Source organism: Selaginella moellendorffii, unplaced genomic scaffold (assembly GCF_000143415.4).
Source record: "Selaginella moellendorffii unplaced genomic scaffold, v1.0 SELMOscaffold_6, whole genome shotgun sequence".
Classification (NCBI taxonomy): Eukaryota; Viridiplantae; Streptophyta; class Lycopodiopsida; order Selaginellales; family Selaginellaceae; genus Selaginella; species Selaginella moellendorffii.
The window spans coordinates 1779362-1798450 of record NW_003314267.1 but is presented as its reverse complement, the minus strand read 5'-3'; the positions used below and the strand labels follow the sequence as shown (position 1 = coordinate 1798450).

The 19089-nt window shown below is 40.9% G+C and overlaps 2 protein-coding genes and 1 pseudogene across 2 annotated transcripts; 2 read left to right on the top strand and 1 right to left on the bottom strand.

The window, feature by feature from the left end:
- Positions 1-5745: 5745 nt before the first annotated feature.
- Positions 5746-6178, bottom strand: LOC9635714 (subtilisin inhibitor). The gene is made up of 2 exons (XM_002965513.2): positions 6070-6178; positions 5746-6008 (listed from the first exon to the last, which is right to left on the bottom strand). Exons 1-2 carry the CDS (start codon positions 6137-6139, stop codon positions 5812-5814), a joined length of 267 nt encoding a protein of 88 aa, XP_002965559.2. The 5' UTR covers positions 6140-6178; the 3' UTR covers positions 5746-5811.
- Positions 6179-6801: 623 nt separating this feature from the next.
- Positions 6802-9795, top strand: LOC9635713 (annotated as a pseudogene).
- Positions 9796-12630: 2835 nt separating this feature from the next.
- Positions 12631-13421, top strand: LOC9634611 (EPIDERMAL PATTERNING FACTOR-like protein 9). The gene is made up of 3 exons (XM_002965855.2): positions 12631-13007; positions 13074-13114; positions 13176-13421. Exons 1-3 carry the CDS (start codon positions 12920-12922, stop codon positions 13341-13343), a joined length of 297 nt encoding a protein of 98 aa, XP_002965901.2. The 5' UTR covers positions 12631-12919; the 3' UTR covers positions 13344-13421.
- Positions 13422-19089: the final 5668 nt, after the last annotated feature.

Sequence of the window (19089 nt, the reverse complement as noted above, 5' to 3'; positions counted from 1 at the left end):
ACTACCAATTTAAGGCAGTGAATCCACTTTAAAATTATGCCTCTTTGCAATGTTTTTTATCTTAAATGAATGAAACTTTTGTTTCAATTCATAAGCATCTTTTGATATAAGTGTTAAGCCTTGATTCTTGAACTTCTAAATTTCATTCATAATTAATTTAAAATCTTTATAACAATCATATCTTTAGTTCTTAATTTTTTTACTTCCTTCAGTCCTTGAATCAACTTATTTAATTTAGTTACAAGTGTGGGTCTTTATAGTAGCTTCTTTATTGTGTATTTTAATGTCAATTACTTTTTTTTTCAACTTGAATGCTCCATCAAAATTCATTTTGTAAAATACTAAATAAAATAACTTAAGAAATAGTTCATTAAGTTCAAATATAGAAGGAAAGAACCCATGAATAAAACTGCACCCCTTTTTCTATTTGGTTAAGGGTCTTATGATATTTAGGGTTAATTATCCCTGGGTTTGAATAATATTGGGTTGTGACATTTTGGGAAGTTTAATTCAAAATTGTATATTAGGGGATAAATGGGGATAAAATAGCCACTAAGGGCTATCTCATCAAGTAATTGCCCCTTTTCCAGTTGGCTTAAGAGGAAAGAAATACATCTTTTCCACGGTTCAAGACTTTGGAATGACATTTTGAAACACCACAACCCAATGCGAGCTCCCTAGCCATATGGATAAAGTGAGGTTTCAATGAACCACACTAAGTATCCAAGTAAGTAATGCCACCTATATTTGGATTGGGAGTATTAACCATTTGATCTCTCAAGGGAGCTAGAGTTGGCTCTTGAATATTGTTACCCCATTTGTCTATTTATGTTCACTCTAATCTTGGACTCCTCAATGATTATATTATTATGGACTCTTAGTCTCAGTCTCATTTTTAGACTCGATTTTGGACCTAATCTTGGCCTCCATCTCAAACTCAGCCTTGGGCTCCATTTCAAACTTGACCTTGGGCTCCATCTTAGATGTCTCGGCCTCCATCTTGAACTTTGCTTTGGGCTCCATCTCAAACTCGGCCTCAAGCTCCATCTTGGACTCGATTTTGAACTTAGACTCAGTCTTGACACTTCCATATATCATAACACTTACCAAATGTTGGTCCTTTTTATATCCCTTTTCTAAATACTCATTTATCAATTCTTTATACTTATTCCTTGAGCACTTCTTTAAGAGTTCCACTCTTCTTATTAATTTTCCGAGTTGAAACTTTTGGTCCAAATATGTTACATTTGTTAAACTTCTACTTTGACCATTATTATATGGCTTATTTTTGGCTCCACTTTGGGGTTTAGGAATTTGTATCTTACAACTTCACAATACCTTTTAAAAATATTAACAATAGTTAAAAGAATTTTAAAGTCAAATTCTGTATATCCCTAAGCTTGAATGACAATAAGTGCAAGGTGGTGAGGATCTTAGAAACAAAACATCAATATATGATTTTGAATAGGCCGCAGTAATAAAAAAAGCTTATTCCAAAATCACTAATTGTTATTACTTATATTTTTAATCTACATTTTTTATGAAGATATCTCTCAACCTATCATTGTTTTTAGTATCTTCTTTATAAACATAAAACTCTAATCCCTATATGATATCCATTCATATACCAAGCCCAAAAGTCAAATTTTATCACCCCATAAATATCTAAAAGCTAACTTTTATTCTTTATTAAGACTCTTGAAAGAGTAAGGTTTATTTTATAATATTTAATAAATATGGAATTAGAATACCTTTAAGAAAGGAATTTTTTGCTCTCAACAAAGAAGTTAGAATTTTTGAAAATTGAGTAAAAAACTTTATCCTCAAGAAGAGAAAAGAAAGTTAACTATAAATTATAATCTAATGAGGGATGATGAATTAAAATAATACCTTGATCAACATTTATTAAAATTTTCATAAATTTTACAAACATAGAAGAGGAAAATAAAGGAGAGAACTAAAAAAGTTTAAAATTACTCACTACACCAAATATTACAATGATGGAAATAAAATTTTAGAATTTATATTTCTAATGGATGATTTTAAATGATCTCTTTCACACTTTATAATTCATTGAGTGTTCTTTAAGATTTAATGGTGTTTACTACATTTGGGCATCTTCCACGTATAGAAATTTATACCATGTGTTTTTTGAAGGGATTTTATGGAGCTATGACATAAATCAAGAGAAAATATTTTGATGAATGAGTTAATAAGAGTTCCATTAATTCTTCAGCCTCTTTCCATGCTATGATAAGGTTATTAGTATTTAAAACTAGTTGCTAATTGTAAACCATTTTTATATATCTTGAGAGAAAAATACAAAAGAAGGTTTTCCACTAACTCTTTATTTTTTTATTTTTTAAGGAAGTAAAAACAAAAACAAATTATAAAGCTATAAAGAAAACTTAAATTAAAATCACTAATACTTAATGCTCTAATGCCTTATGTTATGCAGTCACATTTGGTTGAGAAAGTTAGTTACTATTAGGAGTGAGCAAACTTTATAAAAAGTTTGAAATTTCATGACTCCATATTTATGTTTGACCTCCGAGTAAAGGTATAAATTATTTCTTCTCTCAAACATTTTAATTGACTAGATAGAAAAATTAATATTCATTCCTTGATTTTTGGAATTAAACTCCTTTAATAGGAAGGATTTCAAAGTAAATCTTTTAAATTTTGTGTTAATTTTCTTTTTTAGTTTTTTGTTATGTGGTTAAAGATTGTACTAAGTCAAGGATTAGGATTGAAAGCTGTGGTTGTACAAACTAATATTGAAGATGTCTTTACTAAATGTGGAAATCTAATTCATTTAGTGGACATTTTGCAGGCACCATAAGCCAGTGATTAATTAAATCAATTCATTTTATTGTTACATCATCCAACTATGCTAACACTTAGAAAAAAATTACACATAGTTTGAAAAGAAATTAATGCCTTCTCATATTGTATAGTATTTCTTTTGCGATATTTCTCACTATATTCTATTTTAGTTGGGTAAGAGGGAAAAAATATGGCTAAGGGATTGTAGCGCATGTGATTATGGAATGAATATATTGTCACCATAAATTCTTGAAACTTTAGAAGATAAATAAGATTAAAATAGTTACTAAGGTTCTTTTATTAAGTAATTGCTCTTTTTTCAATGGCTTAATAGAAGAGAGATAAAGTGTGTTATATGTGATATTAGAGCAAATGGTACGGGTTTAATTTCTATTGATTAGTGGCTACTTAAAAAGTATAATATACCTTTGACCAAGGTAAAATGGAAGGATTGGTACAGGTTCAATTCACATTAATTAGTGACTACTTAAAAAATATAATATACCCTTAAGCAAGGTACAATGAAAGGATTGGCAAAGTTAGCGTGGAAATAAAGTAAATTATAAAATTCAATTAGCTCTAGGAAAGCATCAAAGGAAATTACAAAATTCAATCAGCTCTAGGAAAGTATCAAAGTAAATTGTAAAATTCAATCAGCTTTATAAGAGCATTTTAGAAGCCTTTGATCACTATGACCCTTAGAAATTCTTTAATAGAAAGATCCAAAATTAGAATAATTAATAGAAAGAAAGCTTTTAGGATAACGGGCTTAAAGATAGTAGTGGTACTTAAAGAAAGAAACACAACTCATAACAGTTATAATTTGTCTCAAAAGGAAAGAAAAAATTATATTTAAAATCTCATTGAATGTTAAAAAAAGCCATTGTAAACTAAGAGTAATGCATTCTAAGAAACAATATCTTTTTTAGGTATTGTCTCAAAGTAAATTCTACATCATCAAAACTTTCAAAACCAATAAAATAATGTTCCAAGAGATTATATACTCTAGCATAGAATAACTCTTGCATCTTAAACTTTTCCAACAATTGCATAAACTTTAAGTGATATATTTTACAAAAAGTTGGAGAAAGGTGATTGTAGAATCAAAGGTAGGATGACTTTAAAAAATTAAAGACCTCACTAAAATACATTATAAAAAATATAATATATATTTATGGGTGATGACTTAATTTGACCATTATATTATGTAATTCATTTAATCCAAATTGCACTGTAGAGATTTAAAAAATTCAATCATTAGACTTTTAGAGTATTTGTGATTATTTTGAGTTCACAAATTTACAAAGTTGTTTAAAGATGGTTTTTAAGTGAAAATAAAACAACTATAGTAGAGTACAATGAAGAAAACATGCCTAAAGAAAAATACATATTTTTAATCCATGCTCTATAAAAAATGGATCTTATGTTCTATTGAGATATCAAACAATTTATTGCATGCACATTTCATTCCCAAAGTATTTAATTATATTTCAATTTACCTGTGTTTTCTTTTAAATTTTCTGGTTTCTCTACTAGTTATTATATGATAAAACTACTATAATTTATAACAATAAAAATTCAATTTTTTTGTTTGCTTAAGCAAACCTGTAGAGGGATTGGGATGGTAGTGGATATATTTAGAATATGCTTGGATATTCTAGGATATTCTATCATCTAACTATTGTTATTCATTTAGATTAATTTTGTATTTATAATTTATAAACATGTTTATAATTTATAACGTTCTTAAACCCTTTCTAGTATATTATTTTTTATTCTAGATGGTTAATATGCAATTAGATTAATCTTGTGTTTATAAATTATAAACATGCTTATAATTATAAACTTTATTTATTCAATTGGATTAATAAATAAGAATAAAGCATTGCTAACAATTTATTTAAAAATCAATAATTATTCTAATAAAATATTCTTTAGCAAGCTTTTTTTTTTTTCCAACAGATCAGGTTTTAAAAGGATTCCTTTTAGTGATGACTTAATAAACTCATGAGTCCTTTGTGCACATTCACACGCCTAGACCTTTGGAAGTTAATCTTCTGGATGAAATGCTTATTGTATGTATGCATCATGAAATGTTTGAAACGCAGGTGAAATCAGAAGAAGCTACTTGCATGTCTAGACAATGTGCTGTAGAAGGATTGTTGGTATGTAAACAATGCTAGTGACAATATATTCATTATTCAGGTGGGAATCTCTTCTGGAAATCTCTTCTGGCTGTGCTGAGGGTCACAAGACAGCCTGGTCTATGTAAGTTTCTAGAATTTAGACAAAATGGACGAGGTTCTAATGTGAAGGAGTAGAGCTTATCAAGAGCTCTTAAATTACTACTAGACGAACTTTTGCTGATCAAAATTGGAAAAACTTGTTTTCAGATCTTTAATTCAGAAGAGCCGCCTGGAGCTTGGTGATGCTCCTGCATCATTGTCATGCTGGACTTTGCTTATCATTTGATTAGCAATGTCTTTTTGATAGCTGCTATTTCTCAGCATTGATTAAAAAAAAGGGCAATTAAATTAAATGTGCTGTCAAAGTTGGAGCGTGTAAACAACAAATCTTCAAGTTGATGACGACCCAGTAAAAATTGATATAGATAAATTGAAACAAAAAAAAAAAAACTTTGTGTTCAATCTCCCCCCGACCAAACCACCACCACGGGCACAGGCTCGGGTAATAGCGGCTGTGCCGCCGCCCGCCGAATGCCCCGGCTCCGTGCCACGAACATCATCGGTCACGCCGCCGGTGTTCCTCTCTGGCCCGCGAGTGGGCGGCTCTCTCCGCTTTTTTCTTCCTCCGCTATGATGACATCAGAGCTCTGACCTAACGAGGCTCTATTACACTGCAAATTCCTAGAGAATTGCCATGGCCTTTTGTCTCTAACATATTGTGGTTGCATCCTCCTGATTCAACAAAACATTTATTTACTTATAAATTCATTTCAACAGTGGCAGAAGTGCTTGGTTATTTTCAGCCAATGCTTGGTGTTCTGACTACCCTGTTGCTGCAGTCGGTGTAGATTCGAACACGGTTTTTATCAAAGTCTGCAGTAACTAAACACGCCTCATAAAACACAATATGAATCTCCAACTTGGGATTGTCAGCCAGAATCTGCTCCCTTGCGTAGATTGCATCCTTACCAACAAGTTCAGGCCATGCTGTCTTTGCTGCATCATAACAGTATCAAAATATGAGCGTCCAAGCAGGACTAACAACGTAAAAACTCACCAGCAGTGCTGCTTGTAACAAGCAGCATACAAATGAACAAAGCCACACAAACAACTGCTTTCGATGCCATATGATCTAGATCCACTCGGAACTCGCTATCCAAACTACAGAATGAGAATTAACATAGACGAGCTCACATACCTTATATATTGAGATAACCACAACGTGCTGCACAAAAGTCGTTTGCTCCAGACGTAAACGGCACTTATGTGTGTACGTGTCTGGAGCGAACGACACGTACTATCCTTAATCTGTTAACCGTACGGCACCCCATTCAGATTCAGCAGCCAAATGGGACTTGGCTCATGATTTGTGACACACAAGCTGCAGAAAATTCAGCTCAGTGAAACGATCTGCATAAAAGTCATTCAGTCAGAACATGATGTCTTGACTTCATGTGATTTCTCAAGTTTCTCGGCAGCTGCACTTAGTAACATTCAGAAAATCTAAATCAAACCGTAGCTTCGAGTTATCTCTTACAAATAAGCAAATTCTGCAATAATATGAAGGCCCAATAGAAAACTCTTGGTCCCTCTAGTCTTCAGTCTTGAGAACCCACTTCCTTTCCAAATGCCAAGGTTACCAACTTAACACTGTACTTAACTTGCAATAGATTCAAACATGAATTCAACTGGTGATATGCTTGTGAATTTGTAGGTAACAAGAATTATGTTGACATATTTACTGCCAGCAATCAGATTTCAAGAACCCTAAATAGGAATTTCCCGCTCAGTCATTAGGGTTCTTTGCTTTCCTGGGCTTAGGGCTTTAGCAGAGCGTGCCGGGGATGTTGGGAGGCAGCCGCGCGTTGCAGCTGGCGGTTTCTTCTCATCCATCTTGCCTGGAGAAGCCGGGAATCGGCATTTCCAGCGCCGGATTCGACGCGATTGGAGCTCCATCCACCTCATTGCGGCTCCGAAGCAGCAGATTTCCTGTTAAATGTGGCCACACCGCCACGGCGCCGCTCAAGGATGCCGGTAAGAAGGGATTGGAAGTGAAGATAGAAGACTACTTGAATATTGCGGACAATGTCACTCAGGTATGTATCAATTTTTCGAAAATGTGTCTTAGTCTTTTCTATAATTTTTCCAGCTTGTTGGGAAGACTCCTATGGTTTATCTAAACAAGGTTGTGAAAGGCTGTGTTGCAAACGTTGCTGCCAAGCTTGAAATGATGGAGCCTTGCTGCAGCATCAAAGATAGGTGAGTAGCGTAGAATTTGTCAGTCATGCTTACATTTTGCTTCTGTTTGTGGTTTTATAGGATAGCCTATAGTATGATAGCGGATGCCGAAGCAAAGCAGGATATAGCTCCAGGAAAGGTAGTTTAAGGACCGTGAAATTTTACGCTTGCTCACGTAATGTTCTTCGCAGACTGTCCTCGTAGAGGCCACAAGTGGTAACACGGGTATCGGACTCGCTTTTATCAGTGCCAGTAAAGGCTACAAGCTAAAGCTCACGATGCCAGCGTCTTTGAGTAACACTGAGCGTAGCATTCTGCTGCGTGCTTTTGGAGCGGAGGTAACTCTCACTGATTCGGGGAAGGGAATGAGAGGAGCCGTTCAAAAGGCGCAAGAGATTGCAAGCAAGACTCCAAATGCATACATGCTAAAGCAGTTTGAGAATCCTGCGAACACAAAGGTACGAGAAGATACCCTCTAGTCGCTCTTCTACTTTTTATTTTTACTTGTAGGTTCACTTTGAAACCACTGGACCCGAGATTTGGGAGGACACGTGTGGGAAAGTTGATGTTCTTGTAGCGTCTATCGGAACCGGTGGCACGATCACTGGCATCGGAAAGTTCTTAAAAAGCCAAAATTCCAATATAAAGGTGGTCCTTTGGTTTGATGTGTATACTAAAGCGAGTGTTGCGATTCCAGATATGTGGTGTCGAGCCAGCCGAGAGCGCAGTTTTATCCGACAAATCAGGTGCGTATAAACTTTAGAAGGATTCCTTCCAGTGATGACTTGCCGTTCTCATGGCAGGCACTAAACTCGTGAGTCCTTGGTGCAGGCATTTACGCGCCTGGACTCTTGGAAGTTAATCTCCTGGATGAAGTGCTTGAAGTGAGCTTACATTATATAAGCATCACGAAATGTTTGAAAAACACTTTCTATTCAGGTGACAACAGAAGAAGCTACTCGCATGTCTAGACAACTTGCCGTAGAAGAGGGACTATTGGTATATAAACTTGATCGCTTTTAAATGCTAATGTTATTTGATTACTCAGGTTGGAATCTCTTCGGGAGCGGCAACTGTAGCTGCGCTCAGGGTCGCAAGACGGCCTGAGAATGCAAACAAGCTCGTCTGCGTGAGTTCTAGCATTTTGGCGAGCTTAACAATGTGTAAACTTCTCACAAATGTAATCTCTTACAGGTAGTGATTCCTAGCTTTGGCGAGCGCTATCTTTCTACCGTTCTCTTCCAGTCTTTGAAGGATGAAGCCGAAAAGATGCAATTCGAGAAGTGAAAGCGGCAAGTCAGGTAGATTTTGAGAATTCATTCGTTTTTTTGTAGCACTTCCACTGCGCAAATACTTTTGTAACAAGTGGAAGTCTGTACACCACGTAGTTCGATTGGAATACTTTACAGGCAAAGTTTGTTGGACCGATCTCCCGGTGAATAGTCTGTGGGTCACTTATTACTCATGTCTGATTCGGACGTGCGTCGATCGTCACTCACTCAATCGAGGCCTGAACACCATAGATTCAATCATTTTTTCATCGCCACTCATTTTCTTTTGCACTTGTTTCTGCTCGTAGGTGGTCTACGCTACTTGATAAACCGTTGCTAGCCAGCAGTGCCAATAATTGGGATTGTCACGAGAACATGGAGACAAAGTGCAACGATGCTCAAAGATTCGGCAACGTCCTCGCTGCATTTGACTAATCCGTCCATCCAACCAAACAGTCGCCAGGGCCAACATATTATATTTTTGGGTGAAAGCCGGGCGAAAAATCATCGCCCACGAGTAAGTGTTTCTTTTTATCTGTTCTTGCTCGTTGGTTGCTGACTTGTTCTTTGTTTTCTCTGTCTCCATCAGGTTCCCAGTGGAAACGCTCGCAACCACAACAACCACGCAAGCAAGGTGCTGTGTTCTTCTTTTTCTGCCTGACAAGGGAATTTTACCTTTTCTTTTGCGTTTTGTTTGTAGCTCCGGTAGCAAACTTTGTCGCGCTAGAGAAAATCCGTCCGTCCCACAGTCGGCACGAGAGCAATGGAAACGACTGAAGAAGGTTGCCTCGATCCTCGCTTTCAATTCATTCAAGTTTGGTGAGTTGTGAGTTGGAGGTTTGAAAGGAACAAGCAAGTTGAGCAGGGCCTGGATTGGGATCGGAAAAGATCTGGCCAGCCAGAAGAACATGCAATGGGGGTAAAGATTTCAATTTCCATTCCACAGAAAAAGAGGAGGTGGGAGACAAATTTGATTAATAAATTCTGTAACTAAACGTTTCTTTGTTGTGTTTTTATTGGCACCAGAGAAAGTTCACTTGGATGTAGCTGCAGCACCAGCCAAGCAAGGACAAATATGAGCAATGTTTGTTTACTGGAGCAGCCCAGGAACACACAGAGCTAAACATACATATCTGTGTGTTTTCTTTTTGGTGGCAGCTAGCCATAGGCAGTCTGCAGCTTTGTTGGTGATTCTCCAAAAATTTTTTGGATTTCCAAAAAATCTCAATGGAAACAAGCAGGGTGTTGTAAGAAACTCTCTAGCAATTTGAGCAGATTGGTGGTCCTTTGGATAAAAGAAATGGCAAGCTTGACTTTGGGTTTGATTGGATCATGATCATTTGCTTTTGGAAGCTGTATCGTTGATGAGATTCAAGATCAATGGAACCACTAAAATAAATTCTAGCTTTTTCCATAGGAATTGATGGTTTTGTTTTCTTGTGGAGGGCAAAACTAGTGTTTTGTGTGTAGCTCACTGGAATTTGGGTGGCAACCAAAAATGCCCAGTGTGGGCATTGAGATATTATGTGAAAGGTAGTCCATCCCATCCCTCTAGAGCAAGAAAAGGAGGAAACTCTCTAGCCCTAGTTCTCACTCCCAAGGAGAAAAGAAAAGAGAAAATGAAAGAGAAGAGCTTTGGGGGCTTTTGATCGATAGAATTCCTCCCAACCCCCTTGCAAGCACCAATCTTTATCGCGAAAGAAGAAGAAAATGGGCTTGTGCTTGTCCAAGAAGGATGTTTTGATCCAGAAACCCCAGCGCGATCATCTGCTGAGCCTGAGCGGCATCCACAACGCCGCGATTCTCGTCCCCGACAGCCCCTCCATCTCGGTCGTCTCCACTGAGCTCTCCAGCCTCGCCGCGGCCGAGCGCCACCTCCTCAAGAACCGCAGCAGCAGCGGCGGCGCGATGCGATCCAGCAGCGCCTCCAACATGGCCGAGTGTGGGAGCGTCCGCGAGTGGCGATTCCACCGCAACAGCAGCGCCGGTAGCGGCAGCGTCAGGAATCTCCTCAGCAGCAGCAGCGACGCCGACGCCGACGATCTGGCCAGCGGCGCTTCCTACAGCGCCGCCGCTCGATCGTCGGGGTTTTCGTACCTCTCCAGCCCCATGGTCGAGGCCATGGACGCCGCCTTTGGCCTGGACAGCATCGCCAGGAGCTACGCGAAGGCCAGGGAGAGATTCGAGCTCGACGGCGGTGGCGCTGGGTTGAATCCCAGGCTCCTGGAGATCGACGAGGACGAGGAAGAACACGAAGAAGAAGAACGCCACCAAGAGCAAGAAGAAGACGACGATGGTATGAGCGAATATTCGTCGACGTGCTCGTCGCTGGGGATCAAGAAGAAGAGCCAGGCGAGGAGCTTGCACGTCTTTGGCGAGGTCTTTGGGGAGCCCACGCCGCGGATCAACAGGATGGCGGCTCCAGCCATGCCCACCATTCGAATCATCGCGGGCGAGAGGGATTCCTTCTCCAAGAAATGCGATGTCTCGGTGTTTGGGGCTGATCACTACTTCCACGCTCGCAATCTCCACCCATCCCAGCAGCACGCCGCACGATCGTCGGTGGATTTCGGCCCCGAGATAGCTGGATCGGGCGAGCAGCCGCAGCACAACGTCCATGTTCGCAGCGCGCGCTGGGGATTCGTCCTCGATTCCGGTGGATCCGACGAGATGGAGGGCGACGAGGAGCTCTCGCGATTGAGCACTAGCAGCGTCTTGGTCGAGCCAATCTCCAAGCCCTCGTTCACTAACTCCTCCAATGCTGCCGTGTTCATGGCTGTTCCTCCCCGATCGGAGTCGTGGCACGCGAATTTCTCCTTCTCACACATGAATCCATCCTCGGCCGCGGTGAATCCTCCTCCTCCCTTGGCCAAAGATCAAAGATACGAGGATTCCATGACCTCTAGATCTAGCACCACGAGCAGCAGCCACGATTACTCCTCTTCCTCGCGTGATCTGAGCTCCAACCTCAACTCGTATGGATTTCCTCCCCCTCGCGCGGCCGCGAAGAAACTCGTGAGGGACTCCTCCCTGTCTTCATCCGAAGAGGGTGACTCCAGCAATTTCCAGAGATTGCCGTATGATCGTTGTGATCTCGATGGCGACGACAGCGATAGCAGCAACGATCTTTTCGAGATCGACAACTTGGGCAAGGACTTCTTGCTCTATCCCATGAACAGCGCGTTTCTCCAGGATCCAGACATCTCCTACGCGTCCGCTGCGAACAAATCGACGATCTCCACCAAGGGCTCCAATCCTCAGCACCAATTCCAGCCGAGGATCGTCGGCCATAGCAGTGGATCATCGATCCTGGGGCCGACGCAGCGCGCAAATGTTTTGGTTTCTTCGCATTCCAAGCCGAGGTCGTCAAGCGGCAGCGATCTAAACTTCCAGCCGCCAAGGAAGAGTGTCAAGGGGAGGAGGAAGAGCGGCAGTGGGTTTCATGGGATCTCATCGGTGGAGAATGAGAGCTTCTACGCAAGATAGAAATCTCTCACTCCACTCTGGATCGATCAGTGTGGATCTGGATTGCTCCTCTTGTGTTTTTATCTATATAAACTTTGGAAGGAAAAATATACACCTTTTTTAAATTCATATTTTGGCGCGCGAGTGGCAATTTGGGGCAGATCACTTGATGGGCAGCATGAATCGATCGATCAACCCGTCGATTCGATCGATCTACCCGTGGATTCAATCGATCAACACGTCTATTTTAGAAAACATTGCTTGAAAGAGATCGATCGATCTACCCGTGGATTCAATCGATCAACCCGTCGATTGTAGCAAACATTGCTTGAAAGAGATCGATCGATCAGTATCACGTGGCCGATCAATCAATCGCGGCTCAGCGCGCGATGGAGCACCCACTGTGGGCTTTCTCGCAATTGGGCGCGAAGAGATCGACTCATTCTTCCATTTTCCGCGCGAAGCACACACCCGATTCTAAAGAGAATTCATTTCCGTGGTCCTGGATCGGGATAAGCGATGGAATCTTTGGACCACTGCGCTGTGGTTGGATGGCATGGGCACCCTCTGTCCCCATCGTGGCGCAAGCACAAGCCCTAATTTGCCCGTAAGCCCTAATTTGCCCATAAGCCCTATGCCTCCTGGATTTGTTTGTATGTGGTGTAGGAAGTTTCTGGAATGTCAAAATCCCCCTGGAGAGGGATAGAACAAAAATGTATGAACCACAATGGAGGGAGCTCTCTCTCGAGAAAAAGCCCCCTTTTCTCGCCAAAATATCTCGTGAATCCACTGCTGGGTCCAATGGATTGATTCTCGCCTGTTCTTCTCGTTGGGCCACTGCTCAATCGCTCCATCAATCAATCGCAGTCGAGACGACGAGAGAACAAAGACAAACGGACATTCACGCGGCGGGGAGGATCGATCGATCGGACAATGCCGGTGGCCTTACTCCTCTTGCTGCTGCTCGTCTCTTCGTGCTCATCGTCTTGTCCGGAAGAGCATGGGTCGAGACAAATCCAAGGTATAGCGAGTCCAGCTTTTGCACGGGAAAAAAATCTCGCGTATCGCTTTTGTTGTTTTGCAATAGGTGTCTCTCGAAAGCTGCTGCAACAAACGCTAACGCCCAAGGTGAGAAATCGATATTTCTTGCTTTTTCTCTTGCGGCCCGGAGATGATAAATGAATGGCAGTATCCCAGTGATCGAAGAGCGATGGTCGGGTCGACGGCGCCCAGCTGCACTTACAACGAGTGCCGGGATTGCAAAACGGAGTGCCGAGCCGAGCAAGTCCCACTCAATGGCCGCAATCCCAAGGAGAGTGCCTATAGATACTTGTGTGTCTGTAGGAAGCGACACTAAATTACTTACATTTTCAGCAATGGTTTCATTTTAATGTAGGCAATGTTCAAAGTATAAAATCCAGATTTAAAATTTAAACTTATGAAAATGTTAATAAGTTTTAAATATTTATTATTTAGAAGTTTTCTTCTGAATTTAAATAAATGGGAATTAATTAATAAATTAAAACTTCTTAGTGGACTTCCATATCTTTTAATATAGTTGTTTTATTAACAACAAGTATTTATATTGTGAATTTGTTCATCAATCATTTTCTTTTTTAATTACTTAAGAAATATTATAGAATTTTTAAAATATTTTAATTCCAGGCTTGAAATAAATTTTCAATTCATTTAGAGTGATATAATACATTCCATTAATTATTGTTTATTTAGAATGCATGATCACATGAATTATTAAGTTAAATAATTAAGTGTCCATAGTTATATTTTATAATTTTTAAATTTTAATTTAGTAATGTATTTATAAATACTACTTTTTGAAAACATTAAATTTTAAGATTTTTATCAAACTTAATTTAGCTTATTTAAGCAATTTGCAATTTACTTAAATATTAAAATTTTAAACTTTACTTAAAGTAAAATTTAACTTATTAACTGAATTACAAAGTGGAAGAACTATAAATTTTAAAATAACCTAACATTTTAAAATATTTTAATTTTGGGTAAATATTAATAGATATCAAAATGATGAGATAATATCATTATATCTAAAACATACATAAAATAAGCATATTAAGTACTCCTAAAATAAAGTTTTATGTATATTAGAAGTTTAATAATGCCTACAAATTTAATTTCAGAAAATAAAATAAAATAACATATATAATTCTTATATATATATATATATTCTAGTTTTTTAAATTTTATTTTGGATATAATTCGTGGTTGAAGATTTTTTTTAAAATTTTATATCTAATTTACAGTAATGTATGTTTTAATAATAATTTAAAGTTTTAACAAGACTTATATGTGAGATGATCTTTGCTATGTGAGTGCATGAAATATAGAAAGGAAATACAAAAAATATGCATATTAATTAGCCCAAAAACCCTAGTTTATATACAAATGGTTTGTATTGAAACCAATTCGACAACTACCAAAACCCCATTACACTAACATTAGTATATGGCATTGTAATTGTACATTTGGACCTTATATCATCTCTTCCTCTTAGAATAATGAAAAACCATCAGAGTTCTTTTGTAGATGAGCTAGGATCTAAAGGAACATAAAAAAGAAGCATTGATGGATCTGTAAGTGGTATTAGTCCTTTTTTATCCCTTTATACGAAGTGTTTCAATTGTTATATATACATAATTCTGGAGGATTGGCCTGCTGTACATCATGCCAAACCTCATAAACTTGTAGTCCAACTTGCTGCAACATCTGATATAATCCTTTCCACTGAGCAAGGAGCCTCTTAAATAAACCATATATCGTAAAATGGGGAAGACGAACTAACATTAAATTATCCATTTTGTACTCCATAGGTGGATAATGATGAGAGTTGTAACGTCGTTGTTGTCCCATCTGTACATAGCCCAGGTGTTTAGCAGACTTTGCTCGGACAAGTGGAAGAATGCTTGTCAAATATTGATCCCACGACCTAGCATCAGCAGTTCATAGTAATCACGAAAGCAAACCTAACTCCATTGGTAATATTGGATCATGACCATATAAGAGTTTTTATGGTGAAGCATCAATAAATCTCTACACCCTTGTGACATATATGTCAGGAATCCCCCAATTCTTGCCACATTCCTGACTCTTGCCGGATTCCTGACCTGCAGACCACATTCCTGACTCTCGAGACACTTCCCGATTCCTAAGTCTCGAGCCACATTCCTGATGATGATGTGGCGCCTCCTCGACCTCAGCTATATTTAGGCCGTCCTTGATCCAAGAGTGGTGGAGCTTCATCAACCTATAGTATATATAGGTTAGCCTTGTTCCATTTCTCCACAATCTGAATCAAACTGTCAAGACCCTTGACAAAATCAAGATTGGAAAATGCAAAAAGACAAAGAGAAAAGAGATTTAGTTTGTTTTGATTGTTTGATTACCTTTGCCTTTTTTTCCCCCTTTTTCCTTTCTTCTTGCCAATGGAGTCTCCAAGCCATCCTGATTTCTTTGCTGAAGTCCTTGCAAAAATCTAGTCTGAGAATACCGAGCTGAAGGCGACCCTTCTTCGCATGCAGCAGGAGCTTGCTTCACTTTCGGCTCAAGGATCCAGCAAAGTTCCTGAACCGAAGGTGAGCTTCCCGGTGAAATTTTCAGGCAAGCGTTCGAAGCTTCGCGGATTCCTGAACCAGATGGAGTTGATCTTCGCACTTCAACATCGGCGGTACCCTACTCCCGAGTCTCAAATCGGCGCGATTGGGACGTTGCTCGAAGGTGCAGCTTTGTCATGGTTTTCTCCTCTTCTGGAGAAGAGCATGAAAGGGGTCGTGGTTCCAGAGCTGATGGATCTTCAATTGTTCAAAGAGAAGCTCGAAGCATGTTTTGGCGAGACAGATCAGGTTCGGGCTGCTAGCACAAAGATGAGACGTCTCTCTCAGGGGTCTCGTCCTGCCTCGATCTACACTGTAGAGTTCCAACTCCTTGCTTTGGACACTTAGTGGGATGAGCGGGCCCTGATTGACCAATTTCGTTTCGGCCTCAACAACGGTGTCAAGGATTTGTTGCTCACCATGGAGGATCCCAAGGACCTGTCGAATGCCATCAACAAAGCTGTTTGATGTGACAATCGTCTCTTTGAACGTCGTCAGGAAAGTCGCCGCGCCGCTGTTTTTCCGTCCCAGACTCAGGAATCCCAGCTTGAGTCTTCGGGGCATACTCCTGAACCTACTGCTCCGGTTCCAATGGATATTTCTGGTACTCCCCGACTCATTAGAGGGAAGTTGAGTCCTGCTGAGAAGCAACGTCGAATATCTCATAATCTTTGCCTCTATTGTGCTGATCCTAATCACAAAGCAGCTGTATGTCCTAAGAAGCCTCCTCGACTGCTCGAGTTCACTCTGCCTCAAAGTCCACCTCTATTGCAGTCGGGAAACGACCCAGTCCAAACAGAGTAGGAGCTGTCTGTTTGGACTCCCCGACTAAAAATCACTTTTCTTCTTTATCAAGCTCCTCACCACCTTTCATCAAAGCCACCACCAATTCCCACAACTTCCGCGTCCCATGTCTCCTTTCTTTCACCGGACAATCAGGACTCAAGGCTCTGGCATTACTGGACTCAGGTGCAACTTCCTGCTTCATGGACACGGACTTTGCTGCCCGACATCACGTTCCTCTTTCTCCTACCATACGGGATTTGAGGGTTGAAGGCATCGGCGGGCATTTTGTGTCTCCATCTTCTGGACTTAGGGAAACGTTGCCCGTTCGAGTACACATTGGGTCCACCGTCACCGATATTGCCTTCAACATCATCAACAGCAAGTCCTCCTCTGTGATGCTCGGTCTTCCTTGGTTCCAACTACATCAGCCTCAGATCTGTTGGAAGGAATTACAGCTCATCTCTCCCACGGCTTCCCCTGCTGTTCATCGAGTCCGAATCAGGAAAAGTTCCCTAAACTCAAATTGGGGTTCTGTTCCTGACTCTATAAAGTTTTCACCCTCTTCTTTTTCCTCTCTTCCATCTTACACTGGACCGTATCCTCGTCTCATTCCATTTAGTCGTATGCCTCCTCCTATCTCCACAATCACTATGAAAGAACTCTTTCATGAAGAACCTCTTTTTCTTTTTGCTTTGCATGTTTCTCTTGTCAGTCTTCCTGAGAAGTATCATGATTTTGGGGATGTGTTTGACAAGAAAAAAGCTAGTGTACTGCCTGTTCATCGGCCTTATGATTGTCCCATTGATTTACAGGAAGGAGCGTCACCTCCGTGGGGCCTATCTATGGGTTATCCCCGTCCGAGCTTAAGGCCCTCAAAGAGTATGTGGATGAGAACCTTGCCTCGGGCTACATTCAGCATTCGCAGTCCCCGGCTGGAGCGCCTGTCTTCTTTGTCAAGAAGAAGGATGGGAACTTGCGGCTAGTCATCGACTACCAAGGTTTGAACAAGGTGACTGTTCGGAACCTTTATCCGCTGCCCCTGATCTCGGACCTGTTGGAACGCCTCGGCGGTGCCCGCTTCTTCACCAAGATCGACCTCCGTGGAGCATACAACCTGATCCGGATCCGGCCTGGTGATGAATGGAAGACTGCGTTCCGAACCCGCTATGGCCACTTCGAGTACACTGTCATGCCATTTGGCTTGACAAATGCTCCAGCAGTTTTCCAACACATGGCGAACGACGTCTTTTGGGAGTTTCTTGATCAGATGGTGATTGTCTATCTCGATGACATCCTCATCTACTCAAAAACTCAGGAGGAGCATGACGAACATGTTCGCAAGGTGCTAGTGAAGCTGTGAGAACACGGCCTATACGCGAAGCTTGAGAAATGTTCCTTTGATCAGCAGTCTGTGGAGTTCCTTGGGTACATTGTCACTCCTGAGGGTATCACGATGGATCCTGCCAAAGTCAAGACTATTCTCGAATGGGAGCCTCCACAATCAATGTCGGACGTTCAGGTTTTCCTTAGCTTCGCCAACTTCTACCGCAAATTCATTGATCACTACTCTGACATTGTCCTTCCTCTCACACATCTCACTCGCAAGGGTGTTCCCTTCTCTTGGTCTGCTGCTGCCCAGTAGGCCTTCGACACACTCAAGGCGGCCTTCAGTTCTGCTCCTGTTTTGATCCATGCTGATTCCTCACAACCTTTCTTCATCGAGGCTAACGCCTCCGACTTTGCCATTGGTGCTGTGCTGTCTCAACTCGGAGCGGATCACGAACTTCATCCAGTCGCTTTCCATTCTCGGAAATTCCAGCCTGCGGAGATCAATTACGAAATCCACGACAAGGAGCTCTTTGCCATCGTGGATTCCTTTGGAGAGTGGCGCCGTTTCTTGGAGGGGGTGAGCCATCAAACAACAGTCTGGATGGATCACAAAAATCTCGAGTACTTTGCCACTTCCCGAGTTTTGAGCCGTCGTCAAGCAAGGTGGGCACAATTCCTGAGTCGGTTTGACTTTGTTATCAAGTACAGACCTGGAAAGTTTCAAGGCCTTCTTGATGCTCTTTCAAGGCGCTCCTATCTCAGTCTCAGGCCTGGTAATCCTACCTTCGATCAACAGGATCAAGTTATCCTCGGTCCTGATCGGCTTCAAGTTATGGCAATTTCCCTGGCCCCTCAGGACTCCTCCTTGATGGATGCAATCAGAAACGATCTTTAATCCGATGATCTCGCTAGCGACATTTTCCCCCATCTGGCTGGACACCCAGTGACTCCCAACTGCCGGTGATTTGACGAATTCGAGTTCTTAGATGGCTTATTGTACCGTGGGGAGCAACTTTACGTTCCTGAAGGTGATGCTCGAAGGTTGGTCCTGATGGCGTGCCACGATAGCCCGACTGCTGGTCACTTTGGCATTGCGAAAACCTATGAGCTAGTTGCACGGGACTTTTGGTGGCCTCACATGGACGACTACATCAAAGCTTTTGTTACCTCCTGTGACACTTGTGCCCGGAATAAGGTACCTCGCCACCTTCCTTCAGGTTTGCTTTGTTCCCTTCCGGTCCCTTCAGGTCCTTGGGAATCCATCTCCATGGATTTCTTGAGTGATCTTCCGAGTTCTGGAGGCTTCAACAGCATTTTAGTCGTGGTGGATCGCTTCACAAAGATGGCGCACTTCTTGCC

Excerpts from the sequence above, each read along its gene's own strand:
- LOC9635714 (XM_002965513.2), bottom strand. The coding sequence starts at position 6,139 with ATGGCATCGAAAGCAGTTGTTTGTGTGGCTTTGTTCATTTGTATGCTG. Across the intron at positions 6,009-6,069 it reads TGTTACAAGCAGCACTGCTG|CAAAGACAGCATGGCCTGAA; the intron begins GTGAGTTTTTAC and ends GTTATGATGCAG.
- LOC9634611 (XM_002965855.2), top strand. The coding sequence starts at position 12,920 with ATGCCGGTGGCCTTACTCCTCTTGCTGCTGCTCGTCTCTTCGTGCTCA. Across the intron at positions 13,008-13,073 it reads TGGGTCGAGACAAATCCAAG|GTGTCTCTCGAAAGCTGCTG; the intron begins GTATAGCGAGTC and ends GTTTTGCAATAG. Across the intron at positions 13,115-13,175 it reads AACAAACGCTAACGCCCAAG|TATCCCAGTGATCGAAGAGC; the intron begins GTGAGAAATCGA and ends AATGAATGGCAG.